The 19,728-nt window shown below is 40.1% G+C and overlaps 1 protein-coding gene across 1 annotated transcript; it reads right to left on the bottom strand.

Moving 5' to 3' along the window:
* Positions 1-722: 722 nt before the first annotated feature.
* LOC110488880 (homeodomain-only protein) lies at positions 723-10,158 on the bottom strand. The gene is made up of 3 exons (XM_021561318.2): positions 9,999-10,158; positions 9,432-9,721; positions 723-1,046 (listed from the first exon to the last, which is right to left on the bottom strand). The coding sequence occupies exons 2-3, from the start codon at positions 9,579-9,581 to the stop codon at positions 969-971; spliced, it is 228 nt and encodes a 75-aa protein (XP_021416993.1). The 5' UTR covers positions 9,582-9,721; positions 9,999-10,158; the 3' UTR covers positions 723-968.
* Between the last annotated feature and the right edge of the window lie 9,570 nt (positions 10,159-19,728).

The following is a 19,728-nucleotide window of genomic DNA, read 5'->3' as shown; positions in this document are numbered from 1 at the left end:
AACAAAAACAGTGTGTATGTGTGCAGTGTGTGCCAGCCAGGCCAAATAGCTATTGGTCACGACACACAGTAAAACAGACAGACTGTCAGATAAGTTGTATTAGGACCAGAAGTAGGTACCTGATGAGTTGGTATCAGGCTTGTAATGTAGGCAGTTCCCACGATCAGTCCACCATTACCCGAGGTTCTTTGGCAGGATATCACTCCCTTCCCACTGGGCACAGACGTCAATTCAACGTCATTTCATTGACATGACGTTGAAACAACGTTGATTCAGCCAGTGTGTGCCCAGTGGTTTCTGTCTCCCTCTCTTTCCTTTGCCTGTTGTTTTCCCTAGACAGATATTTAGAAAGGATGTCTGACATCCTAGAAACAGGGACAACTGAACCGACAGGTAGGTGGCATCACCTGCTGGCAGTTGGTTGCTCTGATCCCAGCTTACGTCTAAAGCCTTTCCCTTCAAATTAGCCATCGACCCCAAGTCCCTGTTACAGGGCCAGCTGATTCCTGTTGAATGTGTCATAACATGAGCGCTGCCTCACATGTTTTATAGTCCCATGAAAGCCCAATGTTATCCCGCTCCCTGCTGAGAGATGCACAAAACAAAGGCTTACAACAAAGTCCCCCCCTCCAAACCTTTCCGCCATTGTACCCTACAGTACTTCCTCATTAAGTTCATGTGGCCCCTCATACTGATAACATGCAGCATGAAAGCAGTCTAAGTCATTTATAATATATGTTTGTTTATTTATTATTATATGTAAACATGCCAATTATATTGGCAAAAAAACATTGACTCGCATTACACTTCACACATTCACTAAATGAAAATAGCTTAGATACAAAGGAGAGAGAATGATGGAAGGAAGGTATGAGTGGTTGATGTGTCCTGGGAGTTGGTCAGTAAGGGCGTGGCAAATCAGTCAGAAGCAACGGGGTGAGGGGGAGGTTTCCTTCACCCCTCCAATTTTAGTCTTTCACTGATCCCAGTTGAGCTGGAAGGCCCTCCGCCTGTCTCCACCGTGCATTGCGTAGCCTGAACCATTTCTGGAACAAACAAAAAGAGCCCAAGATAGGTGTCAGAGACAGGTGACGTCACACCACGGCATTGTTGCTATTGTTCCACCAGGTATTAGTTCCAAATAGCATTATTATTGGAGCGTTAGTCACAGAAGAAGAGAAGTAATGGTATGTTATACACTGAACAAACTCATAATGACATTAAGATTCCTAAGCAATTTCCCCTAGGTGTTTTCCGTTATGCAGGGCAGGTTGGCATGTATTGAGATTAGTCATGTACAGGAGGCAGATCTGCAGGGTAGTCACTAGCTGGCACAGCCAGAAAGTCATACAATCTGATTTTAAATCCAACGCCAACCCTAACGGTAGACTCAGCAATGCGATGTTGACGCACGAAATAAACAGCATAGTGGGTCAATTTCCGCAACAACTAGGAGAGTTGAAGAGCGAAGGTCCCGCTGCTGCCACGTTGTAACAGCGTGGATACAACCCGTGCCCATGTGTGCGAGCATAGTCTTGCATCTCACAATAGCTGTGGTGCTGCTCGAGGCAACGCCATTTCTACCTTTCAGTAGACATTAAAACACACCATTTTTTTTCAGCTTTCAATTTTGTTCTTTTGTTTATTTTCTAAAGCATTTAATGTCTGGATTTGACTGTTTTGCCTTGTCTCACACCCAGACCTTATTATGCTATGTATTACACACATTACACACATTTTGAATCATTTATAAATATTTAATGCATCTGTCGAGATAAAGAGTCAAATAAATGTAAACGATATCAATAGTTGATGTGCATAAATCATTTGTTGCTTTTTTTACACAAAATAGTCGGCTCACAGTATTTGGTATTTTGTTATTTTATTAGGATCCCCATTAGCTGAAGCAAAAGCAGCAGCTACTCTTCCTGGGGTCCACACAAAACATGAAACATAATACATTGATACATATCAATGCATGCACACAAACTATCTAGGTCAAATAGGGGAGAGGCATTGTGCCACGAGATGTTGTTTTATCTGTTTTTTTTTAAACAAAGGTTTGCTGTTTATTTGAGCAATGTGAGATGGAAGGAAGTTCCATGCAAATGGGCTCTATATACAGTTGAAGTCGGAAGTTTACATACACTTAGGTTGGAGTCATTAAAACTTGTTTTTCAACCACTCCACAAATGTCTTGTTAACAAGCTATAGTTTTGGCAAGTCGGTTAGGACATCTACTTTGTGCATGACACAAGTAATTTTTCCAACAATTGCTTACAGACAGATTATTTCACTTAGAATTCGCTGTATCACAATTCCAGTGGGTCAGAAGATTACATACACTAAGTTGACTGCCTTTAAACAGCTTGGAAAATTCCATAAAATGATGTCATGGCTTTAGAAGCTTCTGATAGGCTAATTGAGTCAATTGGAGGTGTACCTGTGGATGTATTTCAAGGCCTACCTTCAAACTCACTGCCTCTTTGCTTGACATCATGGGAATATCAAAAGAAATCAGCCAAGACCTCAACAAAATAATTGTAGACCTCCACAAGTCTGGTTCATCCTTGGAAGCAATTTCCAAACGCCTGAAGGTACCACGTTCATCTGTACAAACAATAATACGCAAGTATTAACGCAATGGGACCACGCAGCCGTCATACCACTCAGGAAGGAGACATGTTCTGTGTCCTAGAGATGAACGTACGAAAAGTGCAAATCAATCCCAGAACAACAGCAAAGGACCTTGTGAAGATGCTGGAGGAAACAGGTACAAAAGTATCTATATCCACAGTAAAACAGGGAAGGAAGAAGCCATTGCTCCAAAATCGCCATGAAAAAGCCAGACTACGGTTTGCAACTGCACATGGTGACAAAGATCGTACTTTTGGAGAAATGTCCTCTGGTCTAATGAAACAAAAATAAAACTGTTTGGCCATACTAACCATCGTTATGTTTGGATGTTAAAGGGGACGCTTGCAAGCCGAAGAACACCATCCTAACCGTGAAGCACGGAGGTGGCAGCATCATGTTGTGCGGGTGCTTTGCTGCAGGAGGGACTGGTGCACTTCACAAAATAGATGGCATCATGAGGGAGGAAAATTATGTGGTTATATTGAAGCAACATCTCAAGATATCAGTCAGGAAGATAAAGTTTGGTTGCAAATGGGTCTTCCAAATGGACAGTGACCCCAAGCATACTTCCAAAGTTGTGGCAAAATGGCTTAAGGACAACAAAGTCAAGGTATTGGAGTGGCCATCACAAAGCCCTGACCTCAATCCGATATTTGTGGGCAGAACTGAAAAAGCTTGTGCGAGCAAGGAGGCCTACAAACCTGACTCAATTACACCAGCTCTGTCAGAAGAAATGGGCCAAAATTCACTCAATTTTTTATGGGAAGCTTGTGGAAGGCCACCCGAAACGTTTGATCAAGTTAAACTATTTAAAATCAATGCTAACAAATACTAATTGAGTGTATGTAAACATTCCCACTGGGAATGTGATGAAAGAAATAAAAGCTGAAATAAATCATTCTCTCTACTATTATTCTGACATTTCAAATTCTTTAAATAAAGTGGTTATCCTAACTGACCTAAGACAGGGAATTTTTACTAGGATTAAATGTCAGGAATTGTGAAAAACCGAGTTTAAATGTATTTGGCTAAAGTGTATGTAAACGTCCGACTTCAACTGTACGTCTATCATTTTAAATTGAGAATATATAGCTAACTCATCGATATGCAAATTATGTGTGTGTTTAGCTATTCTCTGCTTCATATGTACATTGACAAGGGGCACATTAATTGCACATGCCCATTAGGCCAGTTATGCCATCATACTGAAGGCCTATGGCTGCATTGGTGATGCATGCCACTATGATAAGCTGCAAAATGGGTTCACATGGCCTTATATCCTGAGACAAATTAGAGACAGATTCCTTTCACACCTTTTTATTTCAGAATTGTGATCTGTGATGAATGAACATCGACCCTTGTTTATCTTGTATAATGTTTTTAAGACTTCACTTCAATGAATCAACATTGAAAAAAAAATATATATATATTTATTATAAATAATCTAACTTGTTTGTAAATGTTAGACATTTTAGTAAGTAGGCAATTATTACTAAAGCATAATTTCGGGTGAATAAACATACCAGAGGTGGCCAACCTTGCTTCACTCCTTCTCTACTGGATGAGCAGACTTCTATTCCAGCCCAGCAATAATACTCATTATTGTCAACTTATTAGGTTTTATAAGCCTGAACACCCAGCACACCTTCAGGAGAAGGTGCTCCAGTTGTAATGAGTTTGTAGCCTACATTGTGTGTGACTTTTAACTGTATTGTTGGATACAACATTTGCTAACATAAGTACACATACAACCCGTGGCATACAAGGATGTGCCAGCAGTCTCTCTTGGGACATTCACTGGGACCTCTTCATCTGCAGACAGGCATTCGCAGCTCCCCAGACATCACAAAGAAACAGGCATCATTTTATTAATTAGATAGCTATTATCTCTCGGTCTGTCTTGATAGTTTTCCTCTTTAGGGGAAATATTTTCATAATGTCATCCGACAACCTGTCCTTTCTAACTAGTACACCTACTCCCTTTTCTGACAGCTGGAGTAGGAAATCCTTTCACCCTCTTCAATTGCTGTTAGCTCCATGTTTTTTGGTTGTGTTGCCCGGAACTAATGACAGGTGGAACTATGTTTCACGAATGGAAGATTTTCAAGCAAACATTTGCTCCTCACCTGATTGGTTAATGGCTGTGTGCAAGTTGCATAAAGTAGACCAGAGCTAAACTTTTTCTATCCCTCCACTAGCAGGGTTCGCTCCGCACATCTTCCCACAATCCCCTGTGCATTGCTCCGCATGCTCCTGTTGAAAATGAATGGGGGCAAATTCGGAAGTGGTGGAAACCCGTCAGGTGTGCCGCGGAACTTTTCCTAATCTTGATAATTTTTTGGGACACTAGTTTATAAACGTGACCTGTGGAGTGCACATAGCATTTTGACTTGGGAGCACTTGTGCCGGTCAGATAATACATTAAATGGCACATGGTTACATCCAGGGGCACAACTTTTGTTTTAACAGTTGGGGGGTCCTAATTATTATTTTTGATATATACAGTGCCTTGCGAAAGTATTCGGCCCCCTTGAACTTTGCGACCTTTTGCCACATTTCAGGCTTCAAACATAAGGATATAAAACTGTATTTTTTTGTGAAGAATCAACAACAAGTGGGACACAATCATGAAGTGGAACGACATTTATTGGATATTTCAAACTTTTTTAACAAATCAAAAACTGAAAAATTGGGCGTGCAAAATTATTCAGCCCCCTTAAGTTAAAATACTTTGTAGCGCCACCTTTTGCTGCGATTACAGCTGTAAGTCGCTTGGGGTATGTCTCTATCTGTTTTGCACATCGAGAGACTGAATTTTTTTCCCATTCCTCCTTGCAAAACAGCTCGAGCTCAGTGAGGTTGGATGGAGAGCATTTGTGAACAGCAGTTTTCAGTTCTTTCCACAGATTCTCGATTGGATTCAGGTCTGGACTTTGACTTGGCCATTCTAACACCTGGATATGTTTATTTTTGAACCATTCCATTGTAGATTTTGCTTTATGTTTTGGATCATTGTCTTGTTGGAAGACAAATCTCCGTCCCAGTCTCAGGTCTTTTGCAGACTCCATCAGGTTTTCTTCCAGAATGGTCCTGTATTTGGCTCCATCCATCTTCCCATCAATTTTAACCATCTTCCCTGTCCCTGCTGAAGAAAAGCAGGCCCAAACCATGATGCTGCCACCACCATGTTTGACAGTGGGGATGGTGTGTTCAGCTGTGTTGCTTTTACGCCAAACATAACGTTTTGCATTGTTGCCAAAAAGTTCAATTTTGGTTTCATCTGACCAGAGCACCTTCTTCCACATGTTTGGTGTGTCTCCCAGGTGGCTTGTGGCAAACTTTAAACAACACTTTTTATGGATATCTTTAAGAAATGGCTTTCTTCTTGCCACTCTTCCATAAAGGCCAGATTTGTGCAATATACGATTGATTGTTGTCCTATGGACAGAGTCTCCCACCTCAGCTGTAGATCTCTGCAGTTCATCCAGAGTGATCATGGGCCTCTTGGCTGCATCTCTGATCAGTCTTCTCCTTGTATGAGCTGAAAGTTTAGAGGGACGGCCAGGTCTTGGTAGATTTGCAGTGGTCTGATACTCCTTCCATTTCAATATTATCGCTTGCACAGTGCTCCTTGGGATGTTTAAAGCTTGGGAAATCTTTTTGTATCCAAATCCGGCTTTAAACTTCTTCACAACAGTATCTCGGACCTGCCTGGTGTGTTCCTTGTTCTTCATGATGCTCTCTGCGCTTTTAACGGACCTCTGAGACTATCACAGTGCAGGTGCATTTATACGGAGACTTGATTACACACAGGTGGATTGTATTTATCATCATTAGTCATTTAGGTCAACATTGGATCATTCAGAGATCCTCACTGAACTTCTGGAGAGAGTTTGCTGCACTGAAAGTAAAGGGGCTGAATAATTTTGCACGGCCAATTTTTCTGTTTTTGATTTGTTAAAAAAGTTTGAAATATCCAATAAATGTCGTTCCACTTCATGATTGTGTCCCACTTGTTGTTGATTCTTCACAAAAAAATACAGTTTTATATCTTTATGTTTGAAGCCTGAAATGTGGCAAAAGGTCGCAAAGTTCAAGGGGGCCGAATACTTTCGCAAGGCACTGTATATAATATATATATATTATTATGGTTTTTTTTTATTGAGACGTAAAAACACTACAAACAGCCTACCCAACCGCTCTACATGATCCTAAAGCACACCGTAACAGATTCTGTATCACATTCCAATAATAAAACTGGGGAGGACAAAAATGCAATTTCAGAATGTGGGCGCATGTCCGTCCCGTCTCGATCCCTAGTAAAAGTTGCATCCATGGTTACATCTGTATCTTTGTTTGAAGTCCAGTGCACTCAGGCTGTTGATACATTTGTATCATTTGATGGGCGCATCATGACCAAAATCATTTGTAGCATTTTATTTGGTCTGTGAAAACTATTAGCACAGGGAAGTCTGATTAGGTTTAGCCAGATACTTGTATTTATGAATATATTGTTTTGGGCTTAGCTATACCACAACCTCTGCTGAAGAAACAAACGGAGCATGGCTTTGAGTCCGTGTTTACACCTTTACAATGCAGAAAACCGCTGGACTATAGCCCAAACCGTTCAAAACTAAATAACTATTTTGGAACTACTTTCTGGCACAGATTCGCAGGATGCTCGTAAAGGGGTACCTACAAATTAGCCATCATGAGTAAGGAAAATATTTCAAATTAACCCTATTTAATCTATAAAAAAAAACGTTTGTTACAGAAAATAGATGATTTGCAGTATGGATCAGATGAGATAGAGGTCATTATACCACTTAATAAATGAACAGGGACATTTTAGGTGTGCTGCAGAATAGTATGTCCCATCAAGATGTGCCACGGTTCAACAAAGGTTGGGACGGGAACCACTGGTATAAAACACTTTGTAAAGAGGTAGAAACATGTTGGAAATGCTCTTTATGCTAGTGAGGGAGTGGTAACAGGGTGTGCCCTTCCCTTAAGGTACTGTAATGACTATTAAACAGCCAGCGCCATGTTCCAATTCATGTTCCAACAGTAGGTGGTTAAAAACATCCGCTGTAAATGAAGTCAGAGGGCCAAGTACTCACTTCACCCAGAACCACATTTGTCCAGTCAAGTTGGCTGGGCATCTCCCATCTTTGTGCACTCACGATGGAAACATGCAGTCACAACAGTAGTGGGGTGAGCATGCCAAAACGGTTTGCAGAGGAGAGAGGGAGAACCTTTTGAGAAACATGTGTCATACTGGCTGCCATGACCTGTACTTGATAATCCTTAATTTGTTAATGCAAATAATATGTGGGACAAAATCTGCTCACAGTACCTACTCACAATTTCCCTATAAAATGAACCCAGCTCACATATCTTCCTCCAAAACAACACCAAAGGTGTATGCTGCCCTACCAAGCAAAAAGGCAGTAACTGCTCCTTTGGTTGAAAATTTGTGATGTCATTTTTGCTACATTAAATACATACTTAATCATGTGGACAAGTATCCTGCCTCTATTGTATTGTGTTCTGGAGAACATGTGGGTTATGCTAGCAGTAATTGCATAAAGTTACTGTGAAACCAAGGTAAATAAAAGCCTTTTTGTCAGTTCCACGCTATGAGCAGTTACTGCCTTTTTGCTTGGTAGGGCAGTATTGTGAATCCTGAAACGGAACATATTGTTTCTCCATCAACTACAGTCGGCTATGTAAAAAGGACAATAAACAACACTGTGCATTACAACAAGGATATAAAACAGCTTAAATACTGAATTAGAATAACTATCCTCTACATAAGAGGAATTCTATTAGATAGAGATGTCTGTATAACTTCAAACAAAGGATAGGCCCCACCATGACACTTTATATCCGTTTCTGTCATGCTGTAGAATTACTCAATAGCTTGGTTATTACATGATCAAGAGTAAGGTCAAACAACAAATATTGACTTAATACAATTTATGTTTTGACTGAATCCAAAGCTGATCCAACTGGCAACATGATTATGTAACCCAATATTATTAGGACCACTGGTGTTCGTATTTATTATTAGAATGTTTGGAATTCCTGTGATGATGGGTAAATGCTCTATTTAAAAATGTCATCATCGTGTTATTTCGGGGACAGTGACACTGGCATGGCATACAAGCCGAATGAGGCGCGCAAAGAGGCGTGGACGCGCGCAGAGTCAGCGCTGTCCGTATCACGCTATTCTCTGTTTACATTGTTCCCACTGAATACAAAAATAAAGGCTAGATATTTCGGTAGCATAATAGAGGTCGATAATATCTCATCAAAACAACGATCATTCTGCTGACCACTCTCATCTGCGGCCCATTACGCATATTCAGTGAAATACCAATTGTCTCTGGAAAATTGGCTTGCTACATAGCAGCCTATTTGTTCAATGGTGCGCGGAAAAAAAAGAAGAAAAAACTCATTGGAAAGCACACTGCAACAACATTATAGCCTATAGGTTCCCAAATATGTGTAACTCTCTGAATTGCTTTTTCTGTTCAAGATAAATAAGGTAGCCATTTGATTGTCGACATTGTTGTTGATTTTCAATTTGCAATATTAACTGAATTTAGAGTATTGGCAATTGTGTGTGGTGTCAATCATTATAGAGCGTTTCCAGCCTATCCATCCTCAGCAAAGTTTATTTCCTCGCAACATTGTATTCTTCATAGAAAAAGTATATGTTCCTAGAGAGCGTAACCTTATCATTAGGCCTAAAACAACATCGAGAACATAATTGAACAGTGAACACTCACCGCTGTCTCTTCCTCGGTTAGTCCGCTTTCAGCTGCGATTAACATGAGTGTCGACTCATCCGGATGCTTGCTGACTTTGTTGAAATTCTCCTCCAGAATTTTGATCTGATCCTCCCCTAACTGCATACTTTCTATCCCATTTGAAGCCATGTTCCCTCCAAAAAGAGCTCTCAGCCACAGAAGTCGTTTTTATAACGTAGCCTAGGCACTAAATTAGAACACTCCGTGTTTGAAGTTCCAATGCAAATGACGTCCGTTTGCCAGTAAACACCAGTGGCAACTAGGAAATGCTGGAGATAAGAACAAACAGAAATCGTTTTACAAGTACAGCCCCTGCGAAACTAACAACCTAAAAGCATGTCACACTGACTGAGAATGTGGACCGTGTAAACGCTACTACTGTCAACAGTGGTTATCCCAGAGCAAGTTTCACCGAACACTCCCCTTTTATGTGAAATTTAATTGATGTTTGAAGCAACAAAATATGAGCACGTTTAAAGTGACATACACATTAATATATGAATACAGTAGGTCTACTATAAAAGTTTAAATATTTCCATAACATACCTATAGTGCTTCAGCTTCTTCCACTCAACTGCTGACAATTCTGGTCTCTTCACAGTATGTAACATATGCCTGGTGACGTCAGGAATGCACGAGGCTGTGTGCTCCAGCCCCTGCCCCAGCTGTACCTGCAACCTGCCAGATCAGGTTATTCTATTTCAACCAAATAGTATCGTTCCATGAATTTCGCTACATGCTTTGAAATAATGTGTAAAATAATCGTACCGTTTTGGAGTTTTCCCCCTCAACTTATTTCTACAACTGTAATAAACATGTAATTACTTGTCATTTACTTACTTGGAACATGTAATGGAATCGATCATTCATTGCCATTCAGGGAGGTATTAGCCTAGAGTCTTAGGACGCCATAAACCAAGAGGAAATTGTAACAAACCATTAAAGGTGCACTATGCAGAAATGTCTCTGCCATTTCCTGGTTGCTAAAATTCTAATCGTTCACCAAATGTCAGTTTATGTGACAAAACAAGCAAGCATGGTGTAGAGAACCATTGCACCATCTAAACCTCTGTAAAATATCGTCACCATAGCCAAACATATTGTATTTTCAGCTGTTTGAAGCCAATGTACAAAACCAAGAGTAAAAGAGCAAAAACTTAAGAATGGAAACATCTAAATAGTGCATATAGAACAGATATACCACTACTTAGACTTGCGTTCAATGATAATGACAGATCAATAACTCACATTTCTATGTGAATTTGGTTGGGTCCCCCAAAAGGTTGACACTGGAGGATTTATTTATTTATTCTTTCCCATGTTTCCCTTAGTAGTGGTGACTTGGCTATACTTGCTATTACAATGGAAATGACCTTATGGTGTTGATCTTCTCTGGGATAAACAGCAAATACTTGCACACAAACGTTCACCAGTTTCAACAGAAGGTTCCTTTTCATGCTATTCTTAGACTCAGATTTGGGCCACAATTATAAGTTACTCTCACTGAACAGCTGGATAAGATGGTCAAAACCCCAGCCTTGCTTCTGTTTAGGTACTAAATTTATGCATTATGTTGCCCATGACTTTAGTGTCTGCAATACTCTGCACCTGTTAAACCTTAATCTATAGTGTAAGAAAAATGCATAAAAAAGTTATTACTGATAAACCTATGAGCAGCATTTTTGATTGGTTAACAGACATATTTTATTACTGATAAATGTTGTAAAGACATCAACCTGTCAATTTATGATCATTATAGCACAAGTAATACAAAATAGAGTTGAATGTGATTTGTATTACATAAAAGCCTGTTTGACAGGTTGTACAAACCACAATCCCTAATAGAATTTGTAGTAACCTTATCGGTCAATCCAAAGTTCAGCTAATAGCAACTGATAACAGATGCATCTCTTTCCAGGTGTCTAAAACTGATTATGAATAGACTTTTTGTTCATTAACAATATGAATAATTCAAATAGAAATAACCACTATGTCTTTTGAAAGGCAACCATATTAAATGCAGCATTGCTGAATTCAGGAACACCAATGTACCCAGCCGAACAAACAGTATGTCCACTTCAGCCTTGCCTCATATAGGCGGCAGGCCTACTGTAGATATGCAAAGATGTGGTGAGTGCTTTTGAGTTCAAAATGAACGTGAGGCCTGCCTAAATGTATCTTTGGTCAGGACCCCACCCAGCCAGGAGAATGAGTTGTGTGCATGTGACTACTCAGCATATCCTTTCCTGACCTATGGGACAATGCCCTCTGTTTTCTCAAGTCCAATTACATTCAACTATTGAATGATATTGTATCATAGCGACAATTATTCACTGAGATCAAATTAATCAAATCAAAGGAATAACATTGTATTGATCCTCCGGTTGTGCTTAGTACACATACAGAGAGAGGCTGAGTGACTCATCACCACTCATTACCGTCTTTTACATGTGTAATTACTCGTTCGTCGCCAGAACTTAACGTATGATTTTTCTTGCAACATAGAGCCATAATCATCATGCTTAATTCTATGTAAAATAAAATATATGTCTATTTGTCTGCATATCTAAGCATACCTCTGATCTCTCTATCCTCCTGACTGGTAGTTATTTTTTAAATTAAACAAGTATGCATCTCTACTAAAATCTTGGTAAAACATTGAAAGGAATGTGTCTTATTCCGCACATTGAGTTTTATGAGGTTGGCTTTAGCTAGCCCAGATAGGTTCCCAATCTCCCAACATCATAACCAGCTACCAATAAGCCATTTCAGGCTATCAATCAAGTTAGAGTACCTAGCTTATCTAATTGTCTTAGTTGGCATGCCGCGACAAGGTTGGTAGACTTTAGAAATGCAAGCAATTGATGGCCTGAAATGGCTTCTTGGTAGCTGGTTATGAGGTTGGGAGATTGGGAGCCTATCTGGTCTAGCTAAATCCAACTTCATAAAACTGCTAAGTGGCTAGTAGTATTACAGAGAAACAACAACAGATTTCCAGTACAAATCTGATGGGGCACATGTCCCTGTGCCCCCTATAGACATGACAGCTATAGGAATTTAGAACCTACACTGAGTGGACAAAACATGACGAACATCTGCTCTTTCCATGAGATATAGTGACCAGGTGAATCCAGGTGAAAGCTATGATCCCTTATTGATGTCACCTGTTAAATCCACTTCAATAAGTTTAGATGAAGGGGGAGGAGACAGGTTAAAGAAGGATTTTTAAGCCTAGGGACAATTGAGACATGGATTGCGTATGTGTGCCATTCAAAGGGTGAATGGGCAAGACAAAATATTTAAGTGCCTTTGAACAGGGTATGGTAGTAGGTACCAGGCGCACGGTTTGTGTCTAGAACTGCAATGTTGCTGGGTTTTTCATGCTCAACAGTTTCCCTTGTGTATCAAGAATGGTCCAACACCCAAAGGACATCCAGCCAACTTGATACAACTGTGGGAAGCATTGATGTCAACATGGGCCAGCATCCCTGTGGAACACTTTGGACACCTTGTAGAGCCCTGATGAATTGAGGATATTCTGAGGAAAAAAAAGGCAGAGTAAACCTCAATATTAGGAAGGTGTTCTTAATGTTTTGTACACTCACTGTATGCGGCTCTGTTCACGTCAGGGGAAATAAGCAGTGAAAGTGTTTGTCATATTTTAAATGTATGTAGTTCTGTCCTGTTCTTGTCTATTAATGTTCTGTATTATGTCATGTTTTGTGTCGACCCCAGGAAGATTAGTTGCTGCTTTAGCTTTAGCAGCAACTAATGAAATACAAAAATACTTTTACTGGGACCAGAGTCATATATTTATGGCTCGGAATGAGACTATTGCTACATGTAGGTCAGAGGTAAGGTGTTGTGTTGACACATCATCATTATATATTGGGTGGCAAATTCCTAAGATAATCACCCATCACTGGGACCATGGAATTATGACAGACAGGAGAATGCTTTAGTATGTACACTACACGACCAAAAGAATTTGGACACTTGCTCGTCGAAAATCAAATTCCAAAATCATAGGCATTAATATGGAGTTGGTCCCCCCTTCGCTGCTATAACAGCTTCCACTCTTCTGGGAAGGCTATCCACTAGATGTTGGAACATTGCTGCAGGGACTCCATTCAGGCACAAGAGCATTAGTGAGTTCGGGCACTGATGTTGGGCATTTAGACCTGGCTCGCAGTCAGTGTTCCAATTCATCCCAAAGGTGTTTGATGTTGAGGTCAGGGCTCTGTGCAGGCCAGTCAAGTTCTTCCACATCAATCTTGACAAACCATTCCTGTGTGGACCTCGCTTTGTGCATGGGGGCATTGTCATACATAAATAGGAAAGGGCCTTCCCCCAAACTGTTGCCACAAAGTTGTTAGCACAGAATTGTCTAGAATGTCATTATATGCTGTAGCGTCAAGATTTCCATTCACTGGAACTAAGGGACCTAGCCCAAACCATGAAAAACGTCACCAGACCATTATTCCTCCTCCACCAAAAATTAAGGTTGTCACTATACATTGGGGCAAGTAGTGTCCTCCTGGCACCCGCCAAACCCAGATTTGTCGTCGGACTGCCAGATGCCAGAGAACGCATTTCCACTGCGATCCAACTGCATTTCCACTCCTCCAGAGTCCAATGGCGTTGAGCTTTACACCACTCGAGCCAACGCTTGGCATTGCCCATGGTGATCTTAGGCTTGTGTGCAGCTGCTTGGCCATGGAAACCCATGTCATGAAGCTCCCGACAAACAGTTATTGTGCTGATGTTGCTTCCAGAGGCAGTTTGGAACTCGGGAGTGAGTGGTGCATCCGAGGAGGTTCTGTTCTGTGAGCTTGTGTGGCCTACCACTTTGCAGCTGAGACGTTGTTGCTCCTAGACGTTTCCACATCACAATAACAGCAGCTACAGTTGACCAGGGCAGCTCTTGCAGGGCAGTAATTTTACAAACTGACTTGTTGGAAAGGTGGCACTGAGCTCTTCCGTGAGGCCATTCTACTGCCAATGTTTGTCTATGGAGAGTGTATGCCTGTGTGCACGATTTTATACACCTGTAAGGAAAGGGTGTGGCTGAAATAGCCGAATCCACAAATTTGAAGGGGTGTCCACATACTTTGTATATATAGAGGATATGGGTATTTACTAGTGAATGAATGAGAGGGTGATGTCACAAAACACAACTAAGTCACCATGTTTGGAACACGCTATACGGTTTGACTCTGACATGATGTACGCAATATGCTGTGGTTAGAAAAACAATGCTTGCGTCATAACATTCCATGACAATTACTACCAGCTGTAAGATTTCCTGTTAATGATTCAATGATTTATTCTCATAACAGTTTTATGATAGTTATAGTAGGCCTGTCACAATTCACTCCAGAGATGTTTTGCATTATTCTACTGTTATGATGGTTTGACAGGTCTCTTGAGTCACCTAAGTATTTCCCCCCCCCGTGTTTTTAATAGAATAAAAGGAAACCTAAAACAAACACCGTAATCCATTTCCAGAAAAGGAAATGTGGTTGTACAGTATGCAAAATAAATCTATATATGAACTGATATGTAGTAGGCCATACCACTACTAAATCTCTAAGTCCCCTGGGAGGTTGAAAAAACTGATTCCTGTTCGTCTCCCCCTGGCTTTAACTCGCTGATTTCCACAGGATCCAAACGTCTTGTTTCCATTAGAGAGCACCTATAACAGCCTCGGAGTCGCCATGAAAGGAGCTCCTGCACAAGTCAGTTATTTAAGGAGGCCGGACCATATCACATGGGCGTTACATGACAGTCTGGTCCTCCCCTCCAACTTCTCTCCTGCCGCCCCCCTACAGAAACATCTGGAAATTAAGAATCAAATTCGCCTGTACCTGGAGGAGGAAATGAAGCTGCTGGGTTATGGATTAGTGTTGGGTTGGGGACAGAGAGAGAAGCATCGGAGCTTGCCCGTTTGGCCGGCTCTCGGGCGGTGTCACACTCAGCTCCCTCATAGAGGAAGCACTAAAGAAGGCTCTAATAAATCGGCAAGGGGGGAAGCCAAGACTTTGTGCAAATGGCAGGAAGCAACTTCCTGTGAGCTCAGTACGCTGGCCAATGAAGAGGATGTGGAAAAGGGTAGAGTAGCTTTTTAAAATATATATATATATACACAGTGCGAAGTCAGGATGTCTTACGTAATTGGGCAGATTTATTGTGACATCAAGCTGGGGCCACTATAGGCTATGGGAAGGGACCGAGTTGAGTCTTTTACTATTACTAACTTTGCTGGCCAAGTACAACAATAGCTACAGTCACACAGATGGAACCGCTATCATTCCTTTGCTGTATTTCCGAAACAAAGAAACAATGTAGTGTTTTAGCACAATGAAATGGCTTTGAAATTCAAATATTCTTGATGGGCTATCTATTCCAAAAATTAAACCCAATTTGATTTACCCAAGCTGCCTTTCGTGAGGGAAATATTGTATTGACTGAGTAAGCAACAGACTTCATAAACTGTGGGGCCCCATGTCTCTATGGAAGTCTCTCACAAGTCGTTCTGCATATGATTCAAGTTCATAAGTCAGGCCTGTTCAAGAAGGAATTCTCATCAAAATAAACTCGCAGCCGACTCTCTCTTTCTCTCTCTGACAGTTGGAGAGTTTGAGGCAGGAGGGGCTATTTCGTTTGTGTGTTCTGTCAAGCTATTGGAAAGCTGAACAAACACTGCTGTTAATTCTGCCCATAAAACCATAGAGATGGAGCAGATATGACTTGCAAAATGTGCCTCTGATGACCTCTATAAGAGAACACCATTTCCTTTGTTCACGGTAATGCAAACATTGAGTGTTGCAAAGACACATTTCTGAATTAAAAGAGTGTTGTAAAGAAGTTTGTTTGCAGCGGTGGAAAAATAACTAAATTGCCATACTTGAGTAAAAGTAAAGATATCATCATAGAAAATGACTTAAGTAAAAGTGAAAGTCACCCAGTAAAATATTACTTGAGTAAAAGTAAAAAAGTATTTGGTTTTAAATATACTTAAGTATCACAAATAAATGGAATTTCTAAAATATACTTAAGTGTCAAAAGTAAAAATATACACTACCGTTCAAAAGTTTGGGGTCACTTAGAAATGTCCTTGTTTTTCAAAGAAAGGCACATTTTCTGTCAATTAAAATAACATCAAATTGATCAGAAATACAGTGTAGACATTGGTAATGTTGTAAATGACTATTGTAGCTGGAAACAGCAGATTTTGTATGGAATATCTACATAGGTGTACAGAGGCCCATTATCAGCAACCATTACTCCTGTGTTCCAATGGCATGTTGTGTTAGCTAAACTGAATATCTCGTACAACGCTGTGTACTACTCCCTTCACAGAACAGCGCAAACTGGCTCTAACCAGAATATTAAGAGGAGTGGGAGGCTACGGTGCACAACTGAGCAAGAGGACAAGTACATTAGAAGGTCTAGTTTGAGAAACAGACGCCTCACAAGTCCTCAAATGGCAGCTTCATTAAATCAAACCCGCAAAACAGAGTTCCTCTGTCCAGTGTCTGTGTTCTTTTGCCCATCTTAATCTTTTCTTTTTATTGGCCAGTCAGATATGACTTTTCATTGCAACTCTGCCTAGAAGGCCAGCATCCAGAGTCGCCTCTTCACTGTTGACGTTGAGACTGGTGTTTTGCGGGTACGATTTAATGAAGCTGCCATTTGAGGACTTGTGAGGCGTCTGTTTCTCAAACTAGACCTTCTAATGTACTTGTCCTCTTGCTCAGTTACTCAACTAGTCTAAAGAAGGCTAGTTTTATTGCTTCTTTAATCAGAACAACATTTTTCAGCTGTGCTAACAATTACAAAAGGATTTTCTACCAATCAATTAACCTTTTAAAATTATAAACTTGGATTAGCAAACAACGTGCAATTGGAACACAAAAGTGATGATTGCTGATAATGGGACTCTGTACCCCTATGTAGACATTCCATAAAAATACAAATCAGCCGTTTCCAGCTACAGACAGTAGTCATTTACAACATTAACAATGTCTACACTGTATTGCTGATCAATTTTATGTTATTTTAATGGACAAAAATGTGCTTTTCTTTCAAAAACAAAAAAAATTCTAAGTGACCCCAAACTTTTGAACAGTAGTGTAAAATAGTTTTAAAATTCCTTATATTAAGCAAACCAGACGGTTTGACAGATAGCCAGGGGCACACTCCAACACTCAGACATCATTTACAAACAAAGCATTTGTGGTCAGTGAATACGCCGGATCAGAGGCAGTAGGGATGAGTGTGTGAATTGGACCATTTTCCTGTCAAAATGTAACAAGTACTTTTGGATGTCAGGGAAAATGTATGGAGTAAAAATGAAATTTTTTTCTTTAGGAATGTAGTGAAGTAAAAGTAAAAAAGTTGGCAAATATATAAATAGTAAGTACAGATACCCCAACAAAAATGACTTAACTAGTACTTTAAATAATTTTTACTTAAGTACTTTACACCACTGTTTGTTTGTGTATAGCTAACAGCAGATGTGGAAGCAGAATGTCTCCTACCATGAAACTATTACTATCGTTTTTCATAATATGCTACCATGTTAAAATAAATATGGCTCTTAGATACTTTTAGCTGCAGAAGAGGAAAGGTTTATTTTACCATAGGAGACTTCAAAAGGAGACTTCTGGATATTTTCCACTGTTCAACCACACTGTTTTTCACTGGATTACAAAGAAAAAAATCTTTATTTTGACTACTGCTACTATCTGCAGTGTATCCTGTCAAACAAAACTCCATTGTACGCTTACAAGACAAGCACAGAAAATACCTTTTGTTGAAGACTACACCCAAAAACTACAAGCAGCATATCACTAGAAGATAGTCCTACCACATGAGACAAGAGGCCTGTGTGTGTTTAATAAGTTCAGTTGAAGAGTGGAGGGGAGAAAATCTTTAAACTTCTGTCTCAAATAAGATGTACGTTTGCAGCAGTAGACACAACAGGTATAGAAAATTATAAACCCTTCTTTTTCTGGTTTTCAAGATGGGAAAACTAAGTCATGTTGCAAGGCTGAATGGGAAACTGACATCATGCCCCATGAAGATATCACACACACACACACACACAAAGGGGGGGGGGGGGTGCTGGTAAGTGAAAGGGGATGTTGAAGTGTGCGTGGGGGCTGGCCAGTAAAATGGGTGTTTAAATATCATTTTGTTTGTTGGTGAGGGGCACATGAGTTGTGCTGCAACACCTCACTGCGTACAGTAGAGTTTAAAAGTAAAGGAAATACCCTTCGACTTGAATTGCTGTTTCAAGGCCTGCATGTGTGTGTGTGTGTGTGTGTGTGTAACACTGCAGGGAAGAAACATCTGTGTACTGAGTCAATGATCTAATTACTTTTGGCCATATTTCCATTGTGTGAAAAGTAACAAGTAGGTTCTATGTGAAATGATTTGTGGCTCGTCTCAAAAGTTAAAAGAAAACGTGTTTATTTCCAGTTGGATGGGGATAAAGAAACAGTATACCTTGCACTGTTATGGCTTGCTAGTCCAGGCTGTATCAAAGTATGTATCTAACCCAAAAGTAGAAAGAAAGAGTAAATGAAAATCTCTGAATAGTCTACAACATATTCCCTACTTGACACAGTCCTTCTTGGCGGACATTAAAAGCATGATTGGATGGAATATTTGAGGTTCAAAGCAATTTCCCTTGTAAATAACAAGTTCACCATGTGGGAACCACAGATGTTTGCAAATGGAGCAGGGAGTCAGGACGGTTAATTTATTATCCATATATCTACAGAATATTTTTAAATGAGTACATGTGAGGTATGCCCCCTTTTCAAGTTAGTCAACCAAATCTTAGAAAATGTGTTTACTAGAGGAGATATGGTGAGTAAAATGGCAGAATGTCTTCCAAAACATTGGTCTAATTACAGAGAACAGAAAGTGATGGATGTTAATTCAGTTTCCTTTTCAGGGATGAAGCTAAATGATTGCTCGAGTTTTATACTATTGACATTGAGACATGTTAGCAAGTTCCCAGCTATACTAAGTGCTTTTTTAAGTATATAGTGCAGATGATTATAGTCATTAGCGAAGTGGTTCATTGAGTATGTAAAAGATCTTGTATTCCTATCCTTTTCATTTAGGAAACAGTCCTTCCATTTCCTTTATAAAAAATAACTTTGATATGCCTTTCAGTTCTCTGTGATAGGCATCTTAAAGAAATCAGTAGAAAATGTAGATGTGTTTAGCCAAGATGAAAAGAAATGCAAAGTTCCTGCCA

The sequence above is a fragment of the Oncorhynchus mykiss genome, chromosome 14 (genome assembly GCF_013265735.2).
Source record: "Oncorhynchus mykiss isolate Arlee chromosome 14, USDA_OmykA_1.1, whole genome shotgun sequence".
Classification (NCBI taxonomy): domain Eukaryota; kingdom Metazoa; phylum Chordata; class Actinopteri; order Salmoniformes; family Salmonidae; genus Oncorhynchus; species Oncorhynchus mykiss.
Note: the sequence above shows the minus strand (reverse complement) of the source record. Positions and strands in the feature narration are given on the sequence as shown.

Bases quoted from the DNA above. Each gene is read 5' to 3' on its own strand.
- LOC110488880 (XM_021561318.2), bottom strand. From the start codon at position 9,581: ATGGCTTCAAATGGGATAGAAAGTATGCAGTTAGGGGAGGATCAGATC. The intron at 1,047-9,431 runs GTGAGTGTTCAC...TGTTTGTTCCAG, and splicing joins TAACCGAGGAAGAGACAGCG to AAATGGTTCAGGCTACGCAA.